Raw genomic sequence first — 26,358 nt, 5'->3', positions numbered from 1 at the left:
GCGCACACACACACACACACACACACACACACACACACACACACACACACACACACACACACACACACACACACACAGATTCTCCTTCTAAGCTAAAGCACTTGGAGATCCACGTCTGCCTCGACTCCGGGGCGCCATCTTCTAAAAATAGATTGTGTGTGGCCTATTTTCTTCTGGCAGCGGGGGTTGAATGAACTGTGAGACGACCCGGCGTGTCTGAAGCCCGCGGAGCACCTGAGGCCTCCTCGGCCCGCAGCCCAATTAGGTACCTCCCAGGCGTGCTGTGGCCACCTGAGAAGAAAGAAAAAACAAAACAATGTACAGTTGCAGCTGTGACGTGACAGCTAAAAACATCTCCAATGTGCACTTTTCTTCTCAGAAGGTTTTTTTTTCCCAGGGCGCCGAGTCAGGGGAAATGGGCGGCAAAGCTTCGTCTTCAGCTTCAATATTCATTACAGGGACCGTATGGATCGGCCGACTTCCCGCCGGCTTCGAGGAAGGTCGACTTCTCTCTCTCGCTGTTGGTTGGCATATGGAGAGCTGATCTTCAAACGCGGGAGTGTGGACCACCTGGGAGCTGAAATGGATGCCAAGACGGAAGGAGGCCTGCCTGCCTGCCTGCCTGCCTGCCTGCCTGCCTGTCTGCGTGGCTGCCTGTCTGCCTGCGTGGCTGCCTGCCTGCGTGGCTGCCTGCCTGCGTGGCTGCCTGCCTGCCTGCGTGCACGCATTTGTGGCCACAAAGATGGAGACTCATGTGGTTTTCCGTTTAATCCCAAATCAAACTCATTTGTAAAAAAAAAATAAAAAATAAAATGAACAGCATGCATCACTTGATTTCCATTTGTACAATTTCCAAAAGAGAAGATTGCAAATTGGAGTCACATCAGCTCGGGCAGTAACGACAACTCCGATCTGCTTCAGATGCGTTGGTTGGCGTAGCTGACGTAGGCGTTATTGCTCGCTACCACTGCGGAGAGAAAAGACCCGTGAGCTCCGCAATGTTCTGATGTTGAACTTTCTTTGGCTTTACGGTTTCAACTCACCGCCGGGCTCGCACAATTTTGTCTCGGCTTGGCCGTTGGGCCGCTCGGTCGCCAACTGCGACAGTTTGCCGGCGACGGCGGCGGCGGTGACGACGGCCTTGAAGCTGCGCTTGCGCTTGGGCACGTTCCGCTCAGGGTGGAAGAGGATGATGTAGACTTTGGGCACGAAGAGCATCCCAAGCGACACCGAGGAGCTGAGGCTGAGCGACACGCTCAGCGTGGCCGTCTGGATGTACATCTGGGGGGGGGGGAGACAAACTGGATGGATGGATGGATGGATGGAGGACCACTGAACCGACGGAAGGGCTCGCCCAATCACCGGATGAGCGGACATTTCCCCCATTCGTTTTTCCCAGACTCACCCGCTCGGCCGAGCCCGCCGTGCCGAAGAAGACGGGGATGAAGGCGAGCCAGACGATGCAGGTGGTGTACATGGCCAAGCCGATGGGCCTGGCCTCGTTGAAGGTCTCGGGCACGCCCCGCGTCTTGACGGCATAGACGGTGCAGGTGAGCATCAGCAGCAGGCTGTAGGCCAGCGAGCAGATGAGCGCCGGCTCCGACGTGTCGCACTTGAGCACCCCCCGCGCGCGCCCGGGGTCCGGCGTGCGCCGCTCCTCGTAGTCCACCAGGGGGCGGGGCGGCCGGGCGGCCAACCACGCCAGCGCGCCCAGCAGCTGCACGCCCACCAGGCAGGACGTGATGAGCAGCTGCGAGGCGGGCGAGATGAAGCGCGGCGCCGCCACCGCCGTCTTGCCCCGGGCAAAGATGCGCTGGATGCGGTTGGTTTTGGTCAGCAGGGCCGCGTAGCTCAGGCACGAGCCCAGACCCGGCACCACGCGGCGCAGCGAGCACACGGCCACGCCGGGCGGCGCCACCATGGGGAACGTGGCCGCGTAGCACAGGAAGATGCCCGTCAGAAGCACGTAGCTCATCTCCCGCCCGGACGCCCGCACGACCGGCGTGTCGTTGTGGCGGAGGAAGGCGGCAGCCACCGCGCCGGTGGCCGACATGCCCAGCGCGGCCACCAGGACGGGCACCAGCGCCCAGGGCGAGCGCCACTCCGGCCGCGCCACCGGGATTGGCCGGCAGCCGGTGCCGTTGCGGTCGGGCCGCTGCCGGTAAGGGCACGGCCGGCAGGACGAGGGTCCGGACAGGAAGCGGTAGCCCTCGCAGCGCTCGCAGCGCCAGCAGCACGCCGCGCCCTTCAGCGCCTTCTTGCGCTCGCCCGGCCCGCACGGCGCGCTGCACGATGAGGCGGGGGGGGGCGCGCCGGGGGCACCCCGCGGCTCAAACTTTAGCGCCGACATCTGCCGAGGGAGGAGGAGGCTCACGTGTTAGCACTTGTGGACGCTTCAGAACCAAAGCAAATGGAGGGAAGGTGTCAATCGTCACATGATCGCAGGCGGGGCTTACGTTGAGGCTGAGCTGATGGCTCCACTGCCCGATGACCTTGTACTCGGGGCCCGAGTGCTCGTCCATCTGGTACTGGAAGACGTCGTAGCGGCCGGGGGCGTCGCCGTTCTGGTTGAAGGTCACCGGCGTGCCGCCGCTTCCTGTCGGGGCGGGAAGCCGGCAAAAGAGCTTCAAATTAGCGCCTCCCCCTCAGTTGTCCAAAGCAATCACGTCGCCGCGCTCCAGCGCAGCTCATGCGCTAACATTAGCGCTCAACTGGAGCGCGCCTCTCTCCAAATAAACACATGGCCGAGCAACACGGATGAATTAGCAATTAGCCATTAGCGTCCGTCCGGCGCCCCTCTGTTGCTCTCGTTTGCGTGCAAAGCAAGCTGGGTAAGTGGCCGTCAAGCGACGCAGAAGGGGAAGCGTGCGTGCGTGCGTGCGACCGACCGACCGGGGAAGTCTCATATTTGAAAATACAGGAAAAAAATAAGCTCAGGCGTTCTCCTACCGTCAAAGCGGACGGCGCGGATGTGCGCCAGCAGCTCCTTGCCGTCGACGTGGGCCATGCGCGGGCACAGACCCGCGTGGCCGGCACACAGCCGGCGATGGAGGCGGTCCAGGGCGTGCGCCATGGCGTACACGGCGTCCATCACAAACTGCACTTTGCCTTCCTGCTCGTACGAGGAGTCGCGGCCCACCTTCTCCGAGCCTGCCGGAACAATCGGGACACTTTGCCGTCCCTCCCGCCGATGTATAACCCGTCGCGCTGCTTCGGATGTAATTCCACGGTCGGCCGGTAGATGGCGCCTATTTTAGCGTAAACGGGAAGAAATCTGCCGGCTGGGATTAGTTTGACTGGCTGCTGAAATGGAACCCGATTGAACGAGCGCCCGCCACGGCGAGACAAAAGGGCGGCGCCGTGCGCTGGCTCACCTGTACACTTTTTGGCCGCTCCCGTTTTCTTGCCGTGCGTCCCTAGCTTGCACCCGAAGTTTTCCTCCCAGAATTGGGCGAACCAAACGTTGCGGCGGTTGTTGGCCAGCGAGCGGCTCTTGAAGTAGCGGTCGAAGGCTAAGACACGAGAGAGGGCGGCGAGCCGCTCAGCCCTTTTGCTTTGTGGCGGTGGAGGTTTTGGCGCTCTGACCGTGGACGTCCGCCCTCTTGGGCAGGACGGTGACGGCCCCGTGGGCAACCAGCTCCTGGTGCAGCACGGGGGAGACTTTGGAGCCCCAGCTGTCGGAGCCCACCCACAGGAAGTGACCCGTCAGGTTGTGGCGCTTGGCCGCCTCCAGGATGCGGCTGTCACACGCACGTTTCAGGAAACAAAAAGAAACAATTGCATGGCCGGCTCCTTCCTACCGGATGTCGTCCTCGTTGGCGAAGGTGACCACGGCGCGGGCGTTGGGCGTCTCCAGCAGCCGCAGCAGCATCCGGTCGAACTCGCCCGCTTTGGGCTCGCGCGGGATCTTCAGCGCCTGCGCGATGCACACGCCACCTGACCACACGCACAAGCGCAAGCGCAAGGGAAAGCTCAACTTCCGAGGAACCAGCCGGCGACAACAAATCCCTTTTGGAAACGCTCGCAACCTTCTCCGCTTTATGAGGAGATTGAACTCCTCTTTGTGTTTGTTTGTCGTCAATAAAAAAAAGACGCAAGTCTTCTTACTTTGGATTCCAGTCTAGTTTGTTGTGGTGGCTGAGCGCACACGCACGCGCGCACGCACACTTTTCCGCACTTGATCAATTTGCAGGCGCCAGCAACGATTAGCTTCTTTCGATATTTTTCTTCTCTCTGATTGGCGCATTTTTTGGGATGCTTCAGAAAAGGTGATTAAAAATGTCAACACAATTAAAGGTGTGCAAAACAAAGGTGATCAATTCCAACATGTAATGAGATGAAATCATCAAATCAAGCCTTGCAGACATTTTTGAGCACAATTTGGGTTGGGCATTGGGCACAACTATCAATGCTAATTGTTAGCGTTTGCTTAGTATTAGCATTTGGCTAGCTATCCACACACATACACACGATTTCCAGACCGGAGTCAAGATAATGCAGTCGCTTCTTTGTCTTTCCAGTCTTCATGTGCTGCGCCAGGAAGTTGGGTGACATTTCTTGGGTCGGTGCGCGCAAAACAGCCCGTTTTTGTACTACATTGCAGCACCCACAACTTCCTGGGTGGCTCCATTTAGGACTCCTCTTCCCAAAAGAAGGACAAGAGCTAAACAGCCCCAGCGTCCCCCTCCCCCTGTTTGGATTTTTTTTTTTTACACCTCGTCCAGTGCGCTTAGGACTCGGGGCTGTCGCCGTAGACTTTGATCTTGCCGAAAACGGCCGAGATCTTGCGTAAGGCCGCTACAATCTTTTTGGACAACCTTCCCAGGCAGGTGCCGTTGGCGGCGCGCGTCTTTGGCGCCACCCCCGAGGGCTTTGGCATCAGAGGAAGAAGCGAGTCCACCCGGGATGACGGCGACCGTCGCTCCACCCGCCACGGCGTCTCCTCGTCGGGCGAGCCTTTGTCGACGGAGCTCTCGGGGGGGCGGCGGCTGCGGTGGAAGAAAGGGTGCAGCAGAACCTTGTGCGAGTCCACCCTGAGATCGGGGTCCAGGTCCAGCATCTTCTTGACCAGTCGGACAAAGAGCTGCTCGGTGCGCTGTGGAGCCGCGTCCGCCGAAGCGTCCGCCGCCGCGTCCGCCGCCGCGTCCGCCGAAGCATCCGCCGCCACGTCCGCCGTGACCACTTTCAACTCATCCAGGGAGCTGAGGACCAGCGCTCTCCCGCCTTTGGGCTGGCATCCCGTCTCCTTGGCAAACTGTCGGGGAGACTTGAGCTTCCACCTGCGCACGCCGTGGCCCTCCTTGCGGAAGTACTGGCCCACTTCCTTCCCGCGGTCCAGCACGTCGTCGGCCGGCTGGCCCTGAGTGTCGGCGACGAAGCTCAAAACGTCGTACTCGGTGCGGCCGGGGTAGAGCGGCTGTCCGGTGGCGAGCTCCACGGCGACCAGCCCCAGCGACCACACGTCCACCGTCTCGTTGAAGGGAATGCCCAGGATGACTTCGGGCGCCCGGTACCACAAGGTCTGCACGCAGTCCCCCGCGGCGATGTCCGACACGTTTTTGGCCAGGCCGAAGTCGGCCAGCTTGACTTTGAGCGGCCGCTGGTGCCGGTCCACCACCATGATGTTCTCGGGCTTGATGTCGGCGTGGACCAGTCCCACGGCGCTCATGTGGGACAAGGCGGTGGCCAGCTGGTGCACCACGGGTCTGACTTGCCGGACGGACAAGGCGCAGTGATACTGCATGAACTCGCGCAGGTTCTGGTCCAGCAGTTCAAAATTCAGGCAGATGTTCTCTTTGTGGAAGAAGAAGCCCTGCCAGCGGACGATGTGGCACCGGTCGGGATCCAGACCCCACAGCTGCTTCAGAACAGAGATCTCCTCTTTGGCGTTGTTGACCGAGTTGTGATGCTTCTTGAAAACCTTGACGGCCACCCTGGCGTCGGTCAGCGTGTTGCGGCACTTGACCACCACGCCGAAGGTGCCCTCGCCGAGGACGTCCTCCACCGTGTGGACCCTGCCCAGAGTCGCCCCTTTGTACATCTTTAAGTCGTCTGCGCGAGCAAACACACAGTGCGGAGCCGTTAAGCGCCACCATACGCAAAGAGTGTTTGACATTTGGAATCGTCTGGCGTGACCTACCGCTCGGATTCATTTTGGCCTTTTGGCCAAACGATGAGGTCGGCCCAAAGGTCCGACGTCATGCGCATTGTCGTCTCGTCGCCGCTTCGGTGGTGGTGGTCGTCGCGTACCCGCTCGAGCTCGCCTCAAAGATGGCAACGTGACAAGTGTCGTCCTCCCTCTGTGACATCGCTTTCCAAAGCCATGAAAGAAGTTACCAGCTCACCTGGGGCCGGGCGCCACTGATGTCATTGCAATGAGTTTGACGTGACATCGTCGCTAAGCAATTTTCCAGGCGTCACCCCGGTCACGTGACTTTCATTTCGACACCAAAGAACAATTCAGGACAACGCGCCCTCGGCTACGACCCGGGCCGCGAGCCCACACGTCGGATGGGAGAACCACTTTGACCAGGAGATTGCCTCAAAGCTTCCAAATAGCACGACATTTGCTTAAGACCAAGACTGCTTCGCTCGGACATACTCACAAGAAATGCCAATGAGCGAGTCTCAAAGGTCTTCCAGTAAGACCTCTCAAGTACAGTAAGACTGCAAAAGAGACCATTAAAGAGCGCACGGGAAGACCTGACGACAGTTTGACAGCTTGAAACTTGAAGACTCTCAGACCACAAGATGTCACCCCACCCGTCTTTGTTTGTGGACATTTTGCGGTCGGTCCGCAAGGCACGAAATTGAAATCAATTCTGATGAACGTTTAAATGCTAACTGCTATCAGCGCTAATTAACAGAGACCAGCTAATCCCACAGATCAGCCCACAGCAAAGCATTGATGACGGCTTAGGGTCCGTCCGTCCGTCCGTCCGTCCGTCCGCCATCCATCCATCCATCCATCCATCCGTCCGTCCATCCATCCATCCATCCATCCATCCATCCATCCATCCATCCCTACCCGACTCTCTGGAGATGTGAGCGAAGGCCTCGATGCCGCTCTCGCCGTAGTTCCCTTCGGAAGCCAGCGTGGAGACGTAGTTCCAGCCCATGGCCGTGACGATGTCCAGCATAGCCTGAGCCTGATACGAGTCCGGAGGAACCACGCGCGAGAAGAAGTCGTAGCGAGTGTTGTCGCTCAGCTCCGGGGCCGTTGAGGCGTAGCTGATCTGAGGGATCTGCGGGGCGAGGTGGGTGGGATTCAATTACACAACCCGACCGCGGCCCAAATTCCCAGCGGGGGGGGGCGGCCATTTAGGAGCGCTGCGGAATTTCATTTGCCTGATAAGTGAACTTCATAACAATCCCCGAGTTTTGTTCGATGACACCATCAGTGACAAGGTGACGTGATTCACGCTGACATTTTGAGGTTACACACGCGGCCACGCGAGACGTGATGCTAACCGACAGGCCCCGGCTGACACTCGGCCGCCGCCGCTCCCGTAATTCTCCCGCCGGGACGGAGGCGGCACGGTCGCTGTCTCCGTTAGCGTTAGCACTGTGCTAATCCCACCACTGGAATCTCACGATTGGTGTGTGTGTGTGTGTTCTCCACCGGCCCGCGGCTACCCCGGACGATGACGCTCTCAGACGTGACGGCTGGAGAAGGAGTGGGCGGGCGGGCGGCCGAGGCGGGATGCCGATCCGGCGTGAAGTGCGCCCGCAGACAACACAAAACGAGAACCGGTCCGAAAACAACAAAGAACAAGTGGAAAAAGATCAGGAAGCAAGAAGAAGAAAAACAAGAACATCAAGAACGAGAAAAAGAAAAACATGACGACAAAGGACAAGAATGAAGAAGCTCCATCGATATACATGAGGCCAAGAAAAAGAAACACAACAACAACCCCCACACGATTAAAAGGAAGATCACAATCGCTTGTCTGGAGAGAAGCAGATCCTCTTCTCACACTTGAAGACGTGCGAACATGGCAACTGGTTTTCACCCGGCAAGGCGCTAGCTGCTAGCGACGCTCCCAGCTAACGGCGCACAGCGTGCTAACGTCGCCAAAGACTTTTTGGAAGGAGAGCGCCGGGAAGCCAAGCTACCCATTTGCAACAGCCACCACTTCACTATGACAAAACCCAGAAGCTAAAACGACGTTCAGCTTGGAGTCGCTAATCGCTGATGCTGAAGCACGAGCCGCCAAAATCTGGCTGACCTATGCAAACGACGCGTGACAAGCAAGGATCCGCTACCCTACCTTGAAAAGTCCAAGGATGGTGGCCACCATGACGGAGACGGAACTGGACGCCGCCCCGATGACGCCCACCACCTTGTCGGACTTGGCGAAGACGGGCGTCTGTCCGTTGGCGCAGCGCACCTCGCCCGCATCCCTTTCCACGAGCGCCTGCACAAAGGCCAGCGACTGCTCCAGGGCGTGGGTGTCTCGCGAGCACGTGTCCAGGACGCGTGCGCCCAGCGTGACGTTGGGGAGCAGCTCGGGGTCTTTGTTGACCAGGTCAATGGCAAACAACATGGCCTCTAGACGCTGGATGCCCTTCTCCTTCTTCAGCTCTCCGCAGGGTTGCCCCCGCTCGCCCCGGCCGTGCACCGGGAACAGCCCGCCCAGGATGATATCTCCGTCCAGGCGAACGGAGTGGGCCAACTCCCGCTGCGAGTCCGCGTCGGGGGACGGGCCGGCGGAGCCCGGAAGCAAGCAGCTCTTCATCATCAAGAAAGGCAGCAAGTAGCACCCGCTGACCGCCATCTTGGTGCGGTCGGTCACTCGCCAGCGCCCGGCCCGGCCAGGGGGCCAGCCCCTCCCCCGAAGATCCAAAGCGGGGGTTCTCGGGCCTAAAAACAGGGACTGTCGCCTTCTCCCGGTCTTCTGCTTTCGTCGTCGGACATTTTGGAGCCACCTCCTAAAACGCAAAAAAAAAAATGATCCAATGAATTCTGGTGGTATTTTAACCTATAATATTTCTGCTAGAACTCTATTCAAAAGCATCTACTATTCTTTATCCTCTGTGAAGAGCAACAACGCAGCAACTTCAAGTAAAACCAGACTGCCCCCTGGTGGCCAGGGTGCACAGACCTAATGGAGCGCGGCAATTTCCATTCAAATGAAGCCACAAATATGAAAGACACCAATAATTTTTGGCAAGAGCAATTGCAGGTCTTAACGACGAGCTCCCAAAAGTTGAAGGCGGTGGAAATGTTCCATACTCACAACTACTACGGGGACGTCGCTGAACAAAAACTCGCACTCATCGAGTCATTTGCTCATCCGCGCCTATTCTTACCTGTCACGGTGCGTTGGCGTCCCTCCTGCCTGCTTCTCCGGAGTTTCACACGCCGTTGATACTTGGCAAAAACCAAGACAAAAATCACAAAAATACACGTTGACGTGCAAAAAGAAAAATGGACACTGCGTACACTCTTCGGACCCGCCGGACTGCGTGTTGCAAGAGCTCGTGCATGCGTACGCGCGTGCTTGCTTGCTTGCGCGGAAGGCGCGACAAAACACGGGTGCGCGTGAAGTGACGCGCGCGTGCACAGGTGGCTTGCAACGTACTGGCATCTCCACGGGAAACTTTGTAGAGGCGCCCCCCAGCGGAATAACGCTGCAGTCACACATACACCGTCTGCTTGATGGAAATGGGACGGACGGACGGACGGTCGCTGCTTCCCTCTGCTGGTTTTGTAGAATTCCATTGCTCTAAATATGAATAGAGACGCATTTGTAGGAACACGAGCGCTGGTGCAGCCAGAGAACGAGAGGAAAAATAAAAGGCACAGACATGGACGGCGATTGGCCTGCAGGGATCACACGTGGATTTAAATGAGCTGCTGCCATCTATTCACATCCAAAAGTAGCTCGCAAACTTAGAAAAAAACATGCAACATTCTTTGCAGTAAGTAAAAAACACATTTTAAAAAGCCATATTTTACTGAAACACTATTCTAGAACTAGGTCGAATCGCGAGTGTGCGAGCGCACGTGCAGGCAGATGACAAGCTCTCATTAACTCACCTGGAAGGGGGCCGGATGTCCACGCAGACACGCCCTTTTCCATTCATTCCAATCCAATTGCAATCCACTTAGTCATCGGCATGTTTTTTTTTTTTTTTATCTATATCTAGCAGCCTACAATATTGTGCTTTATACAGTAATGCAATTCTGAAATAGAATGGACAATAGCATGTCAAGAATTCAACAGTTTGTGTGCCATCATTAGTGGAACAATTCAATGGGAATCGTATCCGGTGTGGTGTGTGCGCATTTTGGCCACCAGGGGGCTCTATCCACAGACGACGCCAACATTTGATGGCGAGCTCGGCTGGCAACAAGCTACAGTAATATTGGCTGTTCTTCAGTCCAGTTTGCTCTTCACGCATACAAATGGTGGCGCAGGAAGTCCAAGGTCTTCTTCCAGGCGGCCTCCTGAGCCAGCGAGTGCGCCGCACACTCGCCTCCCCACAGAGCCGTGACTGCAAACACAGGACATCAAGCGGGGCCCCAACTCAGACAGACGCCTGAGTCGTTTGCGTGAAACTTACGCTTCGCCCGAGTGCCCACGGATCTGAAAGTACTGGCTCTGGTGTGCGGCGAGTACGGAGGCTCCAGCAAGTGTCCTGCCTTAGGGTACGACACAACGCTCAGCAGGTGGACGTTGCCCGCGTGCTCCATCATCTTCTTCATCTGGGACACATACATACATGCATGCAAGTTGGTTTTCTACAATCATGATGTTTTGAAAAGGGCTCATTGAAGTCGCCACGCTCACATCTTCAGCAGACTCACAGGCGGGCCAGTTCTGGTCGTCCTCGCCTGCCACCACCAACAGGGGGCACTGCACACGGCCCATCTGACAGAACATAAAATGCAACCAGCGCGCGCGTAGGTAGCAAACCCGATCGGGACCAAAAAAAAAATGAAAGCGGGACCGGGAACCCACGTCCACTTTGAAGGCGGGGTCAGTCGGGACGGGCAGCAGCAAGGTTCTCATGATGGCCTCGTTCTTGTCGTTCGCTTGAGCCTTGTGCCCGTTCCTGATCGGACGGCAGGCGAGCGACAAACGTGAAGCGCGACAAAATGGCCCCGAGCCGCCACGACGGGGAACATTACTGATCAAAGTAAGATAAAATGTCCGCTATAGTTCCCTCCACGGGCTGCACGTGACTTCCACTGATGGACACCACACACTTGGGCTATAACACACACACACACACACACGCAGAGTGAGTCCAAAGGTCGTAGTGCATGCGATGTCGTGTGTGTGTGTGTGGCACAACCTTGACTACGTGCGAGTAGGCGGCCATCTTGAGCGTGACGCTGACTCCAAAGGAGAGACCCAACATGGCCACGCGCTCGGCCAGCACCCGAGGGTGGCGCTGCAGGAACGCGAAGGCCTTCTGCGCACGTGCGTGCAGAGAGTGCCATGCCAACAGTACGTTTTGAACCTCAGCCTATGACGCGAGCCAGAAGCAGCAGCACCTTTACCTCAAAGTAGGTGTTGTCCACCATCTTGCCAGTCTCCAGCGTTATCTTCGGGGTCATGTAGTCCAAAGCCATGGCGGCAAAGCCGCGCGAGGCCAAGAGCGCCGCCCGGTACTCAACCAGCTGGCCTCCGCCACCCCACAGGTCCAGTATGGCGGCGAACGGTCCCGGACCTGCTGAGCATTTTTGGATTATGGCTTGATTTCAACACGGAGGGGAGGCAAGGCAAGCCTGCAGTGTCGTCTGTACAATTCTTTACAGAGGAATCCTTTTTATGTCTTTCTTAAGGAAATGGAAAAAAAAAACATTCGAGGTCAGATACGGCAGCACCGTATCTCGTACCTGCGGGCAGAAAAAGGGTCGCCGTCAGTCCCTGGTCCGTAACGGGGGTCCTGAGAACGCCGGGCGCCACGTACCAGCGCTCCAACACCTGGGAGGCCAGTGGGACCCGATCCACAAAGTCACTGAGGTGGTCCCGGTAGACCGAGATGGTGAACTCCATTGGGATCTGCACATTCTTCTTCCTCATCCTGGACATGAGCCCAGCTTAGCCTAGCCCCTTTCTTGTGTGGTCTAACAGGTGGTGGCCTACCTGAGTCCAGGTTGACTTCCTGGAATCGGTCTGATGCTCCAAAAAAGACCCATCTGCTCCACCCCGGTGTATGTTCCTCCCAGACTGGGATCCTTGGTTACTGCAAAGCAAAGGCGTTTCTCTTCAAATCTGCAACGGTCCCCTCCCCAGAGGGTTTTGGGAACGCTAGCCCCGCCTGGCCTCGTACCATTGAAGGAACCCGCCACGTCTGTCAGGTAGTGAGCGTAGGCCTCCCAGCCGTGTCCGTCCTCGCAGCGGTGGAAGGCGCGCAGGGTGAGATGGGCACTAGGGGGCGCACTCTGCACCAGGATGGCCAACTTCTCGTCCACCAGGCATCTGGACGGACGAACCGACAGCTGGACGCTGCACTGCAGACTCGACATGATGACCTCCCGTAAAGTTGGACACAATTATTTACGGGGGTTATGGAATCTGTGCAGCAGCTTCAATTCGATTTTTTTCCCTATTTATGATCTATTACTCAAGAAAAAAAGTCCTTCCAAATGAAAGTTGAATTCTTTGAATAGAAGCAGAAGTGTCCAGTCTGTTGGAAGCTTCATTGCCTTTGGAAGTGTCTTCGTTGAACTTTGCATTGACACTGCATGTAAGTGATTGACAACGTTGTGATGTTCGTGAATCAAGTTTCAGAGTTCAAGACTCATTTTGCTGAGTTCACTGCAGCAGGCCAACAGAAAGTTGATGTTTAACAGACGGACGGACCCAAGTCCACTTTTCTTGTGAAGGGTTAGTGCTTCAACACATTTATTATTTACCATTCAAACAAACCAATTTGCCTTTGTCGCTTGTTTAGCTAAGCTTTCAAGTTGGATGTCTTTTTGCAAAAGTTATCTATCCTTAAGCCTTTCCCGACCTGAGCTCCTAAATTCGGTCTGACATTGACGCGGACGAATGAATCACATGACCAGACTTACCGGAAGCAAAGGAGCTGTTCGGTGGGCTTCGCTTCGCCTTCTTCGGTGCGAAATCAACCTTCAAACCACTCAACGCGACACATTTAGGACTTGACAGAGCCAGCTCCCCTCGTGGTGCTCCAACTCGCACTCACTTCACTCTTCTCCATTCAAGTTGTCAATCTCCTCCCCCGGAAGTGGACAAAACACGTCGCCATAAATCCACACGGACACAAGATGGCGCCACAATCATCCTCCAAAAAGGAGTCATCTTTAGGGTGATTGATTATGTGCCGTCATAGTTCCCTCGTCGATAACTGCCCCAAGACAATTGAATCCATGTGCAAATAAAATAAGAAAGCAAAATATTGTCGTCATTTTATTTCTTCCAGAGGAGGCTACAGCTGGCAAGAGTGCATAGAGGTCCAAAACTTGCATATAATTGCAGCGGCTAGGCTAGCATGCTAATGACAGCTCATGAGCATGCAAAATGAGCTTGACGCTCGCCACGTTGCCACAGTAACAATTCAAGCCAACCAAACTTAATAGTCAATCAATCAAATATCAAACGCCTGGAGTGAGTGTCTTCAATTCCTTGTCACAGGTTGCAGTTGATCAAAGAGATGGCGCTACACGGACACACACACACACACACACACACACTCGTCATCACCTTCACGAGTCCAGCTCGGGTCAGCAGAGACGACGAGCGGTCAGTGGAACAAAAGCAACGGCTGTCCATGGACGATCAAATACGAGCCAACTAAAAGTGCTTCGTTAGCACCGGCTACTAAAACTATTTTCTTTGGAAATCAAGTTTCGCTTTTGAGGAACAATTGCGGTTGTCATGTAACAGACGCTAACAAAACATTTGAAAAGTCATGTTTAAAAGAAACAAAAAACGATTTAAAGACAATTGAGACTTTTTCTTCTATTCACTATTCTTCAGGGGGGAGGCTTAGGGTCAAGAAAAAATGAAAAGTTCTCCAGGAAATGACTATTCAGTCGCAAGAGTTTGCCATTGGTGGAACAATTGTCGCTCATCATGTAACAGATGGAAAGAAATGAGAACTTTCCTTCAGACCTGGAGAAACGCGGGACTTAACACTAAGATTTGAGTCAGACTGGACTCAAGTAGGACTTTGACATTTCGACTCAGCAGAGCCAACTGCAAACTAAAGACGAGGGTTTGTCATTCAGATGAATCATTCATTCAGCGCTAAAATCTCAAAAATCAGACCCAACGCCATTTGAAGAAGGCAACCCCAAATTCAGACCCGACTAAACATACTCGAGAATTGGAGTCAAAATCAAAGAACATCGCCTCGACTGTAACATTGCTGCTACTAGTTCTGTACATTCACTACTTGGTCTCGACATTCAGTGGGACTTGACCTTTGACCCTGAAGCGTCTGGACGTTATCCCAATTCTCTGCGACCTTCCCTCTGGAACGTGACCCCATCAGACCCGCTGAACAAAAGACGAAGAGGGAGGGAAGTCGCGGCCCGTGGCAGATCCCGACCTTACGCGGTGGGCGCCAGCTCCTCAAACATGGCCGCCTCCTCGATGCCTCGGGCAAACAGTTGGATCAGCTGACAATGCACTCTGGCAAACAACAAAGTCCAGTTTGGGGGATTATTCCACGACAGACAGGGGCAATTGGGAACATCCAGGGGAAGGCGGTCACCTGACATCGATGGCGGCGTGCGGTAGGATTTCCCCGTCGCAGTTCCAGCTGCTGAAGGGGGCCGCGCAGCCGCAGGCCGGGTGGTCTCGGCAGATCTTTCCGAAGATCTGCCGCTTCCCGTCCAGCGGGTCCAGTTCCAGCTCAGAGTCGCTGCGGCAGTGTCGCGGGGTGAAGCGGAAGCGCCGCACGCGGTGCACCTCCACGAAGGACAGGTCAAACTGGAAGACGGACGTCAAGAGACGGACGTCAAGAGACGGACGTCAAGAGACGGACGTCCAGCCGGCCGGACGAGGAGGGCGCTCACCTGGTCGTCCTTGCTGGTGTGGCGCAGGAGGTGCCTGAGGAAGTTGAAGCGGGAGCACTTGCGCACCAGGATGAGGTCGGCGGTGCCGTCGGCCAGGTGGGCGGCGGGCGACAGGCCTTTAGGGCTGCGGGGGCACGCGCAGCTCATGCTGGCCGCGTTGATGGCCAGGAACTTGCCGCGGATGCTCCGCCAGCCGCCGCCATTTTCTGCAGCCAGCGCATGGTTGTTGCGGTTAACATTTGCTGTGGCGCTTTTTCTTTCTTCAAAAATATTCGGGGTGAAAACATTTCCCTTCGGAAATCATTTGCTTCCTTCCATTCTAAGAAAGTCAATCTTTTAAGAAATGACATTTTGTAAAATATGGATTTCCCCAAACAAAGTCCATCTTCAATCAAAAGGCTTTTCTTTCTAAGAATATTCTATTTTGTTTCTTCTACATGAATGCGTTAGTTACCGCTGTCCTGGTGCGGCTCCGTCCGGTAAATGGCGGCTCTCTCCGACAAGAGCTTCCCGTTGTCCCGGCAAACTGAGCAACTGGCAAAGGGAAAACGGACATTGGGTGAAGGCTCCAAAGCAGACGGCGTCACTTTTTGTTCCAAAGCGGCGCCAGCCTTGGTTTCAAAGCCTACTGGTTTGCGAGCGTCCTCACCCGGCTCGACACCTGGAGGCGTCCCCGGGCTCTCCGGCGCCGCCGCCGGCCGGCAGGTAGGTCACGGTGCCCTCGTAGTGGTGGTGCGTGAGGAACATCTTGAGGCCGGCCAGGTCGTACCTGGCGGGGCCCATCCAGCGCTTCCTCTCGCTGTCCGTCAGCACGTCGCCGTAGAAGCCGTAGCCCAGCAGCGACACCGAGTAGCGCAGGAAGGCGTCACCGTGGCGCACCGAGCACACGTCCATGGGCTGACGGTCGCCTGGCAAGGAGGTGGTGGGTGACGTACGCTCGTTACTTACTCCCTGAGAACGCGCGCTGCCGCACTGACCCACGATGATGTGCAGGGCGGAGGTCACGGGGTCGTTGGTGCCCACTGTGGCGAAGCAGATACAATCCGTGGAGCCTGAAGGAGAAACAAAGACATCCAGAAGAAGGCCAGCGGTTGCGAGGGAAGAGGCGCCGGCCGGCCGGCCGGCCACCTGCCGGGATGATTCCGATGCGCAGCGGGCAGGCCGCCAGCGTCTGCTCGGCCCGGTCGACGTCCACGCCGGCGTCCCTCTGCGTTCGCCACACCAAGCCGTGCACCATCTCGCTGAACATGCCGTCGCCGCCCACGCACACCACGCTGGCCAGGGAAAGGCACGCACTCACGTTAGCACGCGGGCAACCTCCCTCGGCGGCCTCGACGCTCGCTCACTTACCCGTCGTACTTTTTTAGCTCCGCCTCCTCCCTCAGGTGGTCCCGGGCGTGGTTGGCGTACTCCGTCACTATGGCAAGTAGATTCGGCAAAATCGACCTCATGTCTAGTTCCATTTTTCCTACTTGATATTGACTTGAATCAGTAGCTTCCTAATGGAAGCAATTACAAATTGGGAAATCTAAAAAAGGCTTTTTTTTGGGCTGGCATACCGATGACGTGCGTGCCGACGCCGGCGAGAGCGAAGAGCGGCGCCACCTTCTGCTGGTAGACGCGCTTGGCCTGCCGTTTGCCGCCGTACGGGTTGATGTACACCAGCAGCTGTGTCGGTCTGCCGCCTGCGACAACACAACCATACGCACAACTTACTCGACCTACAAAGTGTGTGCGTGCGTGCGTGCGTTCGTTGAGGTCCGCACCGATGGCCTCCAGCTGCTCTCTGATGGTGCTGACCCAGCGGCGGCACAGTGCCACCTGAGGACACGCGAAGGTGACGTCGGCGCACCGCCAGCGGTGCCGCCGACACCTCTCCACGTACGACACTGCAAGCCGAGGCAAGGCAACGCAGCGCAGGTTTAGTTAGCTACCACCTTTTGATTGACCATTTTGTACTTGGCTTCTGTAAATCCCCCGCGTCCGGGTTTGGTGACATCACCTGTGAAAGACCGCCTGCGGTCTTTGGCTTGTCTCTCTCTGATCTTCTTCCAGCTCCCATCGTCCCCGCCGAGCTTCCGATCCTCTTCGGGCTCCTCCTCTTCCTCCTCGCGGACACTGATGATCTCCGACACGCGCACGCTATGACACATGCCTGACACACGCGCGCGCGCACACACACGGACAAGTCATTAGTGCTGAAATATTGACGTGACTAAGACGTGAGCTCCGGACTTCCTTGGCTTCCCGAAAGGGCCGCGACGGTGACCTTCACATCATGACACACAGGAAACTCAAACGGTAACGTAGGCGGGCTGTGTAAGATGATTTCTCAGACGCTAACATTGTCATGGATCAGAACTAACATCTAAATGGTGTACGATCTGAGGAGCACTTTATTGGAGTTTATTTTTGTTTGACACTAACCAGACCAAGATGCTCTTTTTTTTTTTTATAAGACAGACCTGCTCAAGACAGGCAGCAGCAAAAAGTGACAGACATGCAAAGTGAGAGCAAGCACAAACAAGACTTTGGATTTGACATGAAAGATTCAGCAAGGGTTTCGACGACGGTCTTCAATTTCAATCAATAACCTAGTGAAGAAAGACGGTGCGACACATCATCCTGATGTTTTTCTGACGACTGAGGTCCTATTTCTCGTTGTCATTCAGATTTTCCACGTGGAATTTTCGTTTAGGATGGTGGCACGTGGCTAGCTAGTTACGTAAGCGGATGCTTACGAAAAGAATAGGAGCAGTATTGGATTAAATCCTTTTCAGATCTTCTCGCCCTATTCGTCGTTAGCTTGTCGTGCTGTGGTTGCCACGCAGGGCGAAAGTCTCTCGTGTGTTTAGATTAGCGCGACGCTGGCAATTCGGTTAAGCTCGTCTGTTGTCTTACTGGCTTTGAACGGATGGTACACCGGGCTGGAGGTTCGCCTCTTCCAGGTGAGAAGGGACCGGCACAGGCTCACTTCGTGCCCGACGTTGCGGACGCGCAGCTCGGACAAGAGCAGCAGTCTCACCGGCCTCTCCATCGGAGCGACCGGCACCGTCCGTTATTCGTCCTTCAGTCCCGGGGAAAAGGTTACCTTGGCTGGCCCATGTTGTCTCCGTTAACCTCACCCGGTCAGGAGTGGACGTCCGATTAAGCGCCGAGCATTCAACGGGCTCAATGGCTACCGTGTAACGGATTGAGCTCAAGTTGTTGTGTGTGGGCTTTCTTCTTGCCCCCCCCCCCCTCAGCGGGATAGCTAGCTAGATAGCGGGTACATAGCGGAAGTGGGAGTGGCCTGATGCTGCGTTGATGTGCCGGTAAAAAAAAACAACTCGTTAGTCACATTGCTTATCGTTTAAAATACTTTAATATTTCAGTCTTTGTGTAGTCGCTAATTGAATAGAAGCAGTAAAATAAAAAATCTTAAAGAATCGAGCAATCTCTTCTGTTAGCACGCAATGATAAAGTAACGCCACAATTTCTACCTTGTCCTACAACACCCGAAAGCATCTCTCTCCACTCCGTTATTTTCTGACAACGTAATAAACAGTTCGCTTTTGTAAAAGTAATTTCATTAAACTGCAAAAAAAGTCATTTCAAAATTGCACTTGGATTTAACATTTATTCATCTATTATCACGAACCAATTTTTTTAAATGAATTGAACATTTCCGTTAATAAGATTAACACGGGAACACACACACTTCGAAAACAGTAAATAAATGTACAATTAAAACCGAATGATTTTCTAATTAAACTATAAAGTATTGCAAATACAAAGGAGTTCCTTTTAAAACTGAAACGTGACTCTTCAGCAATAAAAGGTTTGCTCACCCTTTGTCGTTTCTAACATTTCGCGAAATAAAAAAATACAACTCAAGTCCTCAAATAAGTTTTCAGGGAGACTGCAGCAATTCACTGAAACAGCAGGAGGCACTGCTGAATTTAGAGCATTAAGATTCTGGGAGAAGATTTTGTTGAAAAACAGTGAGCTCATGTGATATAGATGAGGAGGATTTCATCTTGTTCCTAAGAGGTCACTCGACAGGTCTTTCCTTCACTGTGATTGGTCCCACTGTAGCCTCCTCTTCCCATTTTGCTCCTGCAACGCTCAAGATAGACATGCAAAAAAAAAAATCATATTTCAATCAACTATCAGAGCAATGCCGGACATTTGTTTGTTTTGGACAGTAAGTCTCAATACCAACCGTTTCCTGTTGCGCTTCTGGTCCCGCAATCTGTGTCACAGCAGGAACATGCCCCGTGGACCCCACTGGCCTCTGACCACCTGAACCACAAACTAAACTGTGTGACTGGACCAATAGGAGAATTTCCTAAGCACCAAGTTCTTCATTTCGGAATTCCCTCGAGTCCAGAAAGATTAGCGTGAACGAAGGGCGGCAACTCACCCGTTGGCGAAGGAGCAGGCCTTGTTGGCAGAATCCACCGCCGCTGTGGCAGCCATCGCCTTCAAGTTGCAGCTGATGTAGATCTGAAGAAGAAGAGCCAGGAAGCAAAGCTGCGCTCGCTCGCTCACAAGGTGGAGCCAAGGCGCCGCTCTCTCACCGCCCCTTTGTCGTCCTGCTGGAACTTGAAGGCCTCCACCTCAAATTGCAGCCGGTCGTCCCGCGAGCGCGGAAGGAAGCGGGAGCTGGAGCCCGTCAGCTGACTGTCAAACAGGCACCTGAAGCGAGCACAAGAGCGAGCGTCAAGCGGCCACTAACCCGAACCCGGTCTCCAGAGAGACACGCACCCGTTGTTGGCCAGGAAGGCGTAGCGAGGGACCGTGTCCACGTTCCTGACCACGGTGGCGACGCAACTGTCCACCGTCACCCTGAGGGGGGCGTGCTGGAACCGCTTGACCCAGACCTCAAACTTCATCAGGTCGCCGAGCAGGAACTCGGAAGACGGACGGCCCGTCTGCCAGTCGTCTTGAGCGAGGACGGGGACCGGCAAGAGTTTGGCCTATTTGACTCGGAATCGAAAAGGCACCCACCGGTCATCAGTCCAAAGGAGAAGTAGAGGCTTTCCTCGGGAACTTCGGAGTCACTCAAGGGGCTCCAGGTGGGATGCAGAAAGCCGCTACTCACGTGGTGCTTCCTGAAACGCTTGGTGTAAGCGTGGCCGAATTCATCAGCAGTCGCAGACAGTCGAGCGTCCCACCTCTGGTATTGACATTGGACGCCGACCGTGACGTCTCTGCTCCGGACGATGGCCGTGTCTCCTAGGGGGGAAGCCGTGTACTGCAGCGTGAAGATGTAAACCAAGGTGTCCTCGGACATCTGAAACACACGAGGTACGCGTCAAGTCTCGAAATCAAAGTGTTGCGATCCAGCAGGAGACTCACCAACAGCTGGCTGCCGCACCCGTGCAGCTCCGACTCAAAGATCAGGACCTGGTTCCGAGGGTCTTCCCCGGTGGCGGGGCACCCCCCCAGGGTGACGTCGGCATTCCCGACCGTACCCAGCAGATAGCGCTTGGCCTCCACCCGGATGGAGTTTTCCTGACAAACCACCGAGACAAAGTCGGGCACCTCAGGAGGCGGCTTCAGCTCAAAGTGCGGCGGGAAGCGGGGCTCCTCCTCCGCCGGGGCTTGAGGAGGCTTCCAGGACAAGGGCCGCTCTTGAGGAAAAGCTTGGCCAGCTGCACCTCCAGACATGGATTGACAATCGAGAAGCTCATCACAGAGCTACAAAACCATCAAAAGCTTTTCCGTCCAAGTGTTGAATTCGACATACTGAAGTCGAAACAATTTGCTCATGAGGATGTTTGAAATGTTTACCTGCTGCCTGCTGGACTTTGGACCTCAATTTCAAATCCTGGGGGGAGGCTAATAAAGCTAGTGCTAATACTAGAGCTACACACACGAGGGCTTCGTTAGTGGTCATAGTTGATCTCTTTGGTAAGAAACTCAAGATGAGCTGCCAGCAAATAAAGCTGACCTCGCCAACAGACTCCTCCCACTCATTGCTGATTGCACCCATTCTCCAGGTGGGCCTCGTTCACCTGCTGATCGCCTCTTACCTGAAAAACAGGTGCAAATGAAGGCCTCCCTCCGGAAAGGCTGGCTTCTCTTGTTCACATCTGACTCAACACATTCCGTGCCGCTGACGGTTATAGACGTCAAAGATATTAACTGGGCTGGCAGTGAATGCGTCAACCGTCACCGCCTGAAACTTTTGCACAGACGTTAAGACGACATTTTTGGAAACATCACGACAGCTCGCATTGCTGGCTTCTATCAGTGACTTCCTTTCATTTTATTCTACAACTTCTTACATTTGGAGCATCAAACGCAGTCACGTGAAATGTTATGTAAGATGACGTCATTTTTTATTTCGTAACTTCTGTTGATGTGCATAAATGTTGTGAGACTCTGACCTATCCAACTTTACACACACACACACACACACACACACACACACACACACACACACACACACACACACACACACACACACACACACGCAGGCACATTTAAAGGTCAGGTGTGCATACTGCTTGTTTTCACAAACAAGACAATGTTTATTGTTTTTTGGGGCTATAAATGTTAAATCATGTTTTATTCACAAGAAGATGACTTTTGTTTCCACTTATTTGTTCACTTCATGTGCATTGATGACATCACGCACGCACGCACGCACGCCTCCTTGAGGGTGAACCCTTTTTTTTAAGCAAAACAAACATCGTGGACTCAGGCCGCGTCACTGACTTGACGAACAATGTAAGCAGTAAGCTTCCATCTGCACCGAAGACCCAAGACGATTCCTTCAAGTCACGCTGCGCAAGTAGGAAACACGAGTGCGCAACAAAAGCGTCTCAAAGACGCATCAGCGGCATCGCCCGCCCTTCACACACTGACATATTGACCGAGTTGAACATTTAGCTTGGTTGAGGAAGAGAAAGTTCCCTCAGGCTTGCACCATCAACTTGTTTGCGTCAAATCCAGGGAAAGGGGCCAGCCAGGTGGTCCTCGAAAGGTCTCGCCGGTCTCGGGAGACCTTGGCAAATTGTGACAAAAAGCCTGGCACAACGTTCAAATATCACATGACGTCGGCATCATTGTTGCTTTGTGACAAATCAATGGACCTCTTTCGTTGCTTGGAAAACTCGTCAGTGTAGCAAAATTGCCTCATGGACCCACCCGTACGGGTTGGTTGATCAAATAGACTTTGGGCTAAAGCGCGAACAATTGTCATCGGATGAGCTGGCTTCGTTGCTAGCATTAGCATTTGTGCGAACAATTGTCAAGAAGAGTACCACTATAGAAAAGATTTTTTTTTTAAAACATATATATATATATATATATATATATATATATAGCTATATATATATATATATATATATAGCTATATATATATATATATATACACGTTTAAAAAAAAAATCCAAAGTCTTTCTTTGCTGTGAAATTTCTAAATAGGTTTGTAAAATGTTGCTTTAGTTGTGCTGTTTGGTTCCACACGCTGTGACGTCAGAGGAGAGAAAGCGAGCTTCTTCCATGTTCGCTCAGCAAGCTCCGGCGCCTTGAGCCGGCCGGCCGGCAGCAGCAGCTCCTGCCACAACATGCCCGCTGTCGGCGGTTCTTGGCATATTTAAGCTTTCAAAGATCCTGGGGTTTTTTTCTCCTTGAAAAGCGACTTAAACAGCGGATTTTGTCCCGTGTGCTTATGCGTACCTCCGACGGAGCCGACCCGGGGGCGCCTCCGTCCATCCGGTGAGCCAGCCCCTCTTTGGACTTCGGGCTCCCATGCAGCTCCTGCGTCTGCTGTTGACTCTGGCCGCCGCCGCAGCCGCCGCCGCGGGGCTTTGCTGGTTCCTCCTGTGCGCGCTCGTCGGGGACAGCCTTCGCCAAGGTGCGCACGCGTACCTGACAACAGGTAGCCCACCCACAATTCCGACTTGTACATGGAATGGACTAGCCGACCGGTGAACGAGTAGAGCGCCACCAACTTTTCTATGAGATGACAGAGGGGCAAAGTGATTGTTATTGATTTTTCGATCAGCTCCATTTTTAGGAGTCCCTGGACTCACACGCACAACTTCTGCATGGCAACAAAATTCCGAGTTCCGATTCAAATTAGGATCAGATGCACTGTTGACGTGGACATGAATATTCATCCGATTTGAACTTGCGTGTTCACGCATCCCACTTCTGAGCGAGACAAATCACTGTGACAAGCGCAGATGGAGCAAATATTGCGGAAATGACAAATCCAAAAGGGCGTTTTAGTGGCAGTTTGGCGTCTTGTGCAGGCTCGCTGCGGACGGGCAGCTGCGAGGTGCTGACGCTGGAGCGCGACGGCAGCCACCCCAGACGAAGCGTCGCCCGGCAGACGGCTCGCTGCGCTTGCGTCCCGGGACAAATGGCCGGCACCACCGGGGGCCGACCCGCCTGCGTGCACGGTGAGAGCGTCATCACAAGTCAAGTCAAGTCAAGTCAAGTTTATTTGTATAGCCCTAAATCACAAGACATCGTCTCTGTGCTTTTCACACATAACAGCCTCACAAGAGTTCTATCATAGGGCCACTCATTATTTGCTTGCCTGACTGAGTTGGCTATTTTGCTCATTTTTAGTTTAGCTGCTGCCATGTCAATTTAGTCGTCTGCATTAGTTCAGTAGCTTATTGGTTAGCTCGTTGGGTCATTGGTTAATAATAATAATAAATCGGTTTTATATCGCGCTTTTCTAGACACTCAAGTCGCTTGTGCGTTAATTGGTAGTTTGCCGCTTTCGTTTGGCTGCTGGTTGGATAGATGTGCAAATAGCATTTCCATACACGTGCAGCGACTTAGCTTGCGGTGCAAACCACGTCAACACCACGATGTTGTTTCCCTTCCTGCGCGGTCAGCTGGCATCGTGCTGAGTCGTCAGTGGTGCGAGATGAGTCCGTGCCTGGACGACGAGGGCTGCCAAGTGCTCGTCGATGGCTCGGGATGGAGCTGCGCGCAACCCGGGGGGCGGGTCAAGACCACCACGGTGAGAACGCTGGGCTCGACCTGGGCTTCAGAAACAAAAGGCATCCATCCATCCATCCAGTCCACGTGCATGAAATCCTTACCACCGACTGGCTTGTTATTGCCTCGAATTGACGAGACAGTGCTCAGTCACGGGTCCCGTCCAATTTGGTCCACAATGGAATGTTTAGATGGCAGCAGCCACATTTTGGTCAGCTCTTCCTTTCCTGTTTGCAATCACCCACCATGGATCGCTCGCCCGTGTCTGGCAGGTCTCCTGACAGCGTTGACCACGGGACGGAAAACTCCCATCGTGCATCTCGAGAGCTGAGCCGAGACACGGGGTCGCCACCTTGGACTCAACTTTGCCTTTTGGAGAAAACCTCTACTTGATGACTCAAGAGGACACGTCGCGATATCTGGAAAGCGGCGAATAAATCATGTCGACAACTTTTAATAGACTGCTACTAATTATTTCTTTTGCAGGTGATGACTTTGCCGTCCAAACGGGTGAAATGATGAGTGAAAAGGAAAAAGTTAATGAGATGAGAACTGAGCGGGCGGCCATGAAAAATCCAGCAGTTAGCTTGTGAAACCAGCGTGTAGCGTTAGCATCACAACATGCGCACAAATGTGCACTTCATCACGCAATCAAAAAAATCAATAAATAATCATAATCCACACACTTTACCATGACGCTGAAAGCGGCTGAAAGCGGCTGCACGCATGGTAGAAGGCGCCGGCGGGCCGGCGGGTGGGCGTGGAAAAGAAACACAAGCACGGATCATCTCCTGCTGAGCTTCAACTCAATTATTGAAATGGAAACTTCCTCCATAAACACGCAGAGCGCATTTGAGACATTCAACACGTTGTGCAGGTTGGAGCGAAAGCGTCAAAAGCTGGTTTGAGAATGTCAAGAATCACATTTCGCAGCTTCCGTCAGGCTTGTCTTTCAACGTGACGCTTGAGCGGACAAAGTGTCGTGACGTTCGCCTCGTTCACAAAGACAACTTTGGCAAGCGAAAGCGAGAAGATAAAAACAAAGAAACTGCAAATTGGTCAGGCGACGAAGCCAAAGTCAGGTGTCGCTTTCATGGAGTCGTCCGGTTATTCCTCCGGAGGTCCAATTAGCTCCGCGATGGCCACAAATGAAGCGAACGCCCGCATCGAAGCGGCCAAAGCCTTGGCGGTGTGTACAAAAAAAAAAACGCCGCTAAAAATAAAGCATTTCACGCTAATGATGCAGCCAAAAGCAAACTGGAAAAAAGTTTCAAAGTTTTAATTGATACGGCCATGGCACGCCAGAGCGACGGCCATTGTTTGACGTGCCGCCACAACAGATTTTTCTTTTTTTTTTTTTGGGTGAGCCACTGAAACAATTTTTGTTGATTGTCTTTCTTTTTTAAATCTTTTTTACACAAGGAGCGAACATATGGTGACTCCAAGGCAAGCGAGCGTTGGCTCATCAAAGTTGTTCTCGTGCCGTACGTCCACGTGACAAAAGGCAAAATGACGTGGAAAGCTATGGCAGCGCTATGGCAGGCAGCGGTGCCAAGCTCGGCTTTCCAACGTGAAAAAGTTTCAAAGTGGGATTGAGATGGGTCCCGGCTAAGTGCCACACTTTAGCTCCAAATGAAATGCGACGCGGCCCGCCTGCCTGCCTGCCTGCCTCCCTCCCTCCCGTTCGGCACCAATTCAATTTCCCGCCTTGCCAAAAGGTCGTGCCACGGAGCAGGTGCGAGGACATCTCATTCGTCATCCCTCCACTGATGCGTCCTCGTTAATGAATGGAGGCGGACCCCGTCGTTTAGCTCCTCAGGCTAACTCGCTCACCGATGGAGAGGACAATTTAAAAAGTAGCGCCAATACACTGAGCAGGATGATAGGATGCGAAGACAAGACGCAGTGGAGTAAGGAGCCCGGCTGACCTGACGGACGGGCGGGCCTGCTTGGCGTGGCGGCCATGTTTGGAGGGGCGACGTTCCCTTTCGAGGGCCATTCAATCCATTGCTTTGACGCAAGATGAATTTGAGAATTAGGAACGTTTGGGCTCGTTGGAATCAATTGGACAACTAATCATTTTCTGCAACTCCTCATTTTTCAAGTTCAAATTGTCCAATTTGAGAAAAAAGCGGGTCGTATGATTTCAGTGATCACGACTTTTCAGAGTTAAGCTACAGACCCGAGCACCCCCTTAGAGGCACTCTTCTTCGCTGTGCAGCAGATGAGGGGATCAACGAGGTGTGAAATGGTCGAGATGATTGCTCAGAGGCGTCCGCTCCATTCTGGCACCCGCCGACCCTCAAATAGAAGCGCAGGAGATTACAGCCCCCCCCCCACACACACACGCCATTTTACCTGCCTAAAGGGACAACCTGGCACAAAAGAAAGTACACGTC

General features: G+C 53.9%; 6 protein-coding genes and 1 long non-coding RNA gene across 14 annotated transcripts; 1 reads left to right on the top strand and 6 right to left on the bottom strand.

Annotated features, from left to right (window-relative positions):
• Window positions 1-762: 762 nt before the first annotated feature.
• On the bottom strand, window positions 763-10,153 carry LOC147054983 (metabotropic glutamate receptor 8-like). Its single transcript, XM_085914126.1, has 12 exons — window positions 10,043-10,153; window positions 9,585-9,728; window positions 8,271-8,931; window positions 7,028-7,244; window positions 3,801-3,936; window positions 3,586-3,740; window positions 3,375-3,512; window positions 2,950-3,150; window positions 2,457-2,596; window positions 1,406-2,350; window positions 1,044-1,281; window positions 763-967 (listed from the first exon to the last, which is right to left on the bottom strand). The coding sequence occupies exons 1-12, from the start codon at window positions 10,087-10,089 to the stop codon at window positions 918-920; spliced, it is 3,072 nt and encodes a 1,023-aa protein (XP_085770252.1). The 5' UTR covers window positions 10,090-10,153; the 3' UTR covers window positions 763-917.
• On the bottom strand, window positions 3,967-8,368 carry LOC147054984 (homeodomain-interacting protein kinase 1-like). 2 transcript variants are annotated; one of them, XM_085914133.1, is made up of 3 exons: window positions 8,271-8,368; window positions 6,140-6,310; window positions 3,967-6,051 (listed from the first exon to the last, which is right to left on the bottom strand). In XM_085914133.1, the coding sequence occupies exons 2-3, from the start codon at window positions 6,150-6,152 to the stop codon at window positions 4,730-4,732; spliced, it is 1,335 nt and encodes a 444-aa protein (XP_085770259.1). In that variant the 5' UTR covers window positions 6,153-6,310; window positions 8,271-8,368; the 3' UTR covers window positions 3,967-4,729. The 2 variants fall into 2 exon arrangements, with proteins under 2 accessions (XP_085770259.1, XP_085770258.1); XM_085914132.1 differs by lacking the exon at window positions 8,271-8,368 and having other exon boundaries at window positions 6,140-6,842.
• A 196-nt stretch (window positions 10,154-10,349) lies between the features above and the next one.
• Window positions 10,350-13,258, bottom strand: LOC147054982 (peroxisomal succinyl-coenzyme A thioesterase-like). 2 transcript variants are annotated; one of them, XR_015066393.1, is made up of 11 exons: window positions 13,034-13,258; window positions 12,289-12,490; window positions 12,102-12,201; window positions 11,852-12,039; window positions 11,513-11,682; window positions 11,305-11,424; window positions 11,138-11,220; window positions 10,968-11,061; window positions 10,814-10,877; window positions 10,570-10,711; window positions 10,350-10,500 (listed from the first exon to the last, which is right to left on the bottom strand). XR_015066393.1 is itself a non-coding variant. In XM_085914135.1 (11 exons), exons 2-11 carry the CDS (start codon window positions 12,482-12,484, stop codon window positions 10,400-10,402), a joined length of 1,275 nt encoding a protein of 424 aa, XP_085770261.1. In that variant the 5' UTR covers window positions 12,485-12,490; window positions 13,034-13,258; the 3' UTR covers window positions 10,350-10,399. The 2 variants fall into 2 exon arrangements, 1 of the variants encoding a protein (XP_085770261.1); XM_085914135.1 differs by having other exon boundaries at window positions 10,797-10,877.
• A 1,209-nt stretch (window positions 13,259-14,467) lies between these two features.
• LOC147054981 (ceramide kinase-like) lies at window positions 14,468-18,268 on the bottom strand. Of its 3 annotated transcripts, none has more exons than XM_085914129.1 (12): window positions 17,906-18,268; window positions 17,007-17,159; window positions 16,771-16,893; window positions 16,564-16,689; window positions 16,355-16,475; window positions 16,133-16,278; window positions 15,982-16,056; window positions 15,654-15,912; window positions 15,459-15,538; window positions 15,005-15,210; window positions 14,706-14,918; window positions 14,468-14,618 (listed from the first exon to the last, which is right to left on the bottom strand). In XM_085914129.1, the coding sequence occupies exons 1-12, from the start codon at window positions 18,039-18,041 to the stop codon at window positions 14,559-14,561; spliced, it is 1,698 nt and encodes a 565-aa protein (XP_085770255.1). In that variant the 5' UTR covers window positions 18,042-18,268; the 3' UTR covers window positions 14,468-14,558. The 3 variants fall into 3 exon arrangements, with proteins under 3 accessions (XP_085770255.1, XP_085770254.1, XP_085770256.1); XM_085914128.1 differs by having other exon boundaries at window positions 14,471-14,618; window positions 14,701-14,918; XM_085914130.1 differs by having other exon boundaries at window positions 14,471-14,618; window positions 14,701-14,918; window positions 16,355-16,421.
• A 335-nt stretch (window positions 18,269-18,603) lies between these two features.
• LOC147054980 (zona pellucida sperm-binding protein 3-like) lies at window positions 18,604-20,980 on the bottom strand. Of its 2 annotated transcripts, none has more exons than XM_085914136.1 (9): window positions 20,783-20,980; window positions 20,348-20,649; window positions 20,164-20,282; window positions 19,997-20,100; window positions 19,754-19,931; window positions 19,567-19,684; window positions 19,410-19,492; window positions 19,209-19,288; window positions 18,604-19,102 (listed from the first exon to the last, which is right to left on the bottom strand). In XM_085914136.1, the coding sequence occupies exons 1-9, from the start codon at window positions 20,886-20,888 to the stop codon at window positions 19,038-19,040; spliced, it is 1,155 nt and encodes a 384-aa protein (XP_085770262.1). In that variant the 5' UTR covers window positions 20,889-20,980; the 3' UTR covers window positions 18,604-19,037. The 2 variants fall into 2 exon arrangements, with proteins under 2 accessions (XP_085770262.1, XP_085770263.1); XM_085914137.1 differs by having other exon boundaries at window positions 20,348-20,643; window positions 20,783-20,978.
• Window positions 20,981-21,450: 470 nt separating this feature from the next.
• On the bottom strand, window positions 21,451-25,140 carry LOC147054978 (uncharacterized). The gene is made up of 3 exons (XR_015066395.1): window positions 24,651-25,140; window positions 22,679-24,378; window positions 21,451-22,001 (listed from the first exon to the last, which is right to left on the bottom strand). It is a non-coding gene; the product is annotated as an uncharacterized LOC147054978 (long non-coding RNA).
• LOC147054979 (chemokine-like protein TAFA-5) lies at window positions 21,712-24,652 on the top strand. Of its 3 annotated transcripts, none has more exons than XM_085914142.1 (4): window positions 21,722-22,856; window positions 23,257-23,406; window positions 23,854-23,981; window positions 24,232-24,652. In XM_085914142.1, the coding sequence occupies exons 1-4, from the start codon at window positions 22,751-22,753 to the stop codon at window positions 24,238-24,240; spliced, it is 393 nt and encodes a 130-aa protein (XP_085770268.1). In that variant the 5' UTR covers window positions 21,722-22,750; the 3' UTR covers window positions 24,241-24,652. The 3 variants fall into 3 exon arrangements, with proteins under 3 accessions (XP_085770269.1, XP_085770268.1, XP_085770267.1); XM_085914141.1 differs by having other exon boundaries at window positions 21,724-22,880; XM_085914143.1 differs by lacking the exon at window positions 23,854-23,981 and having other exon boundaries at window positions 21,712-22,880.
• Window positions 25,141-26,358: the final 1,218 nt, after the last annotated feature.

The sequence above is a fragment of the Syngnathus leptorhynchus genome, chromosome 6 (assembly GCF_054491065.1).
Source record: "Syngnathus leptorhynchus isolate UIUO chromosome 6, UIUO_Slep, whole genome shotgun sequence".
Classification (NCBI taxonomy): Eukaryota; Metazoa; Chordata; class Actinopteri; order Syngnathiformes; family Syngnathidae; genus Syngnathus; species Syngnathus leptorhynchus.
The sequence above is the reverse complement of the archived record's forward strand: the minus strand, read 5'-3'. Positions and strand labels throughout refer to the sequence as shown.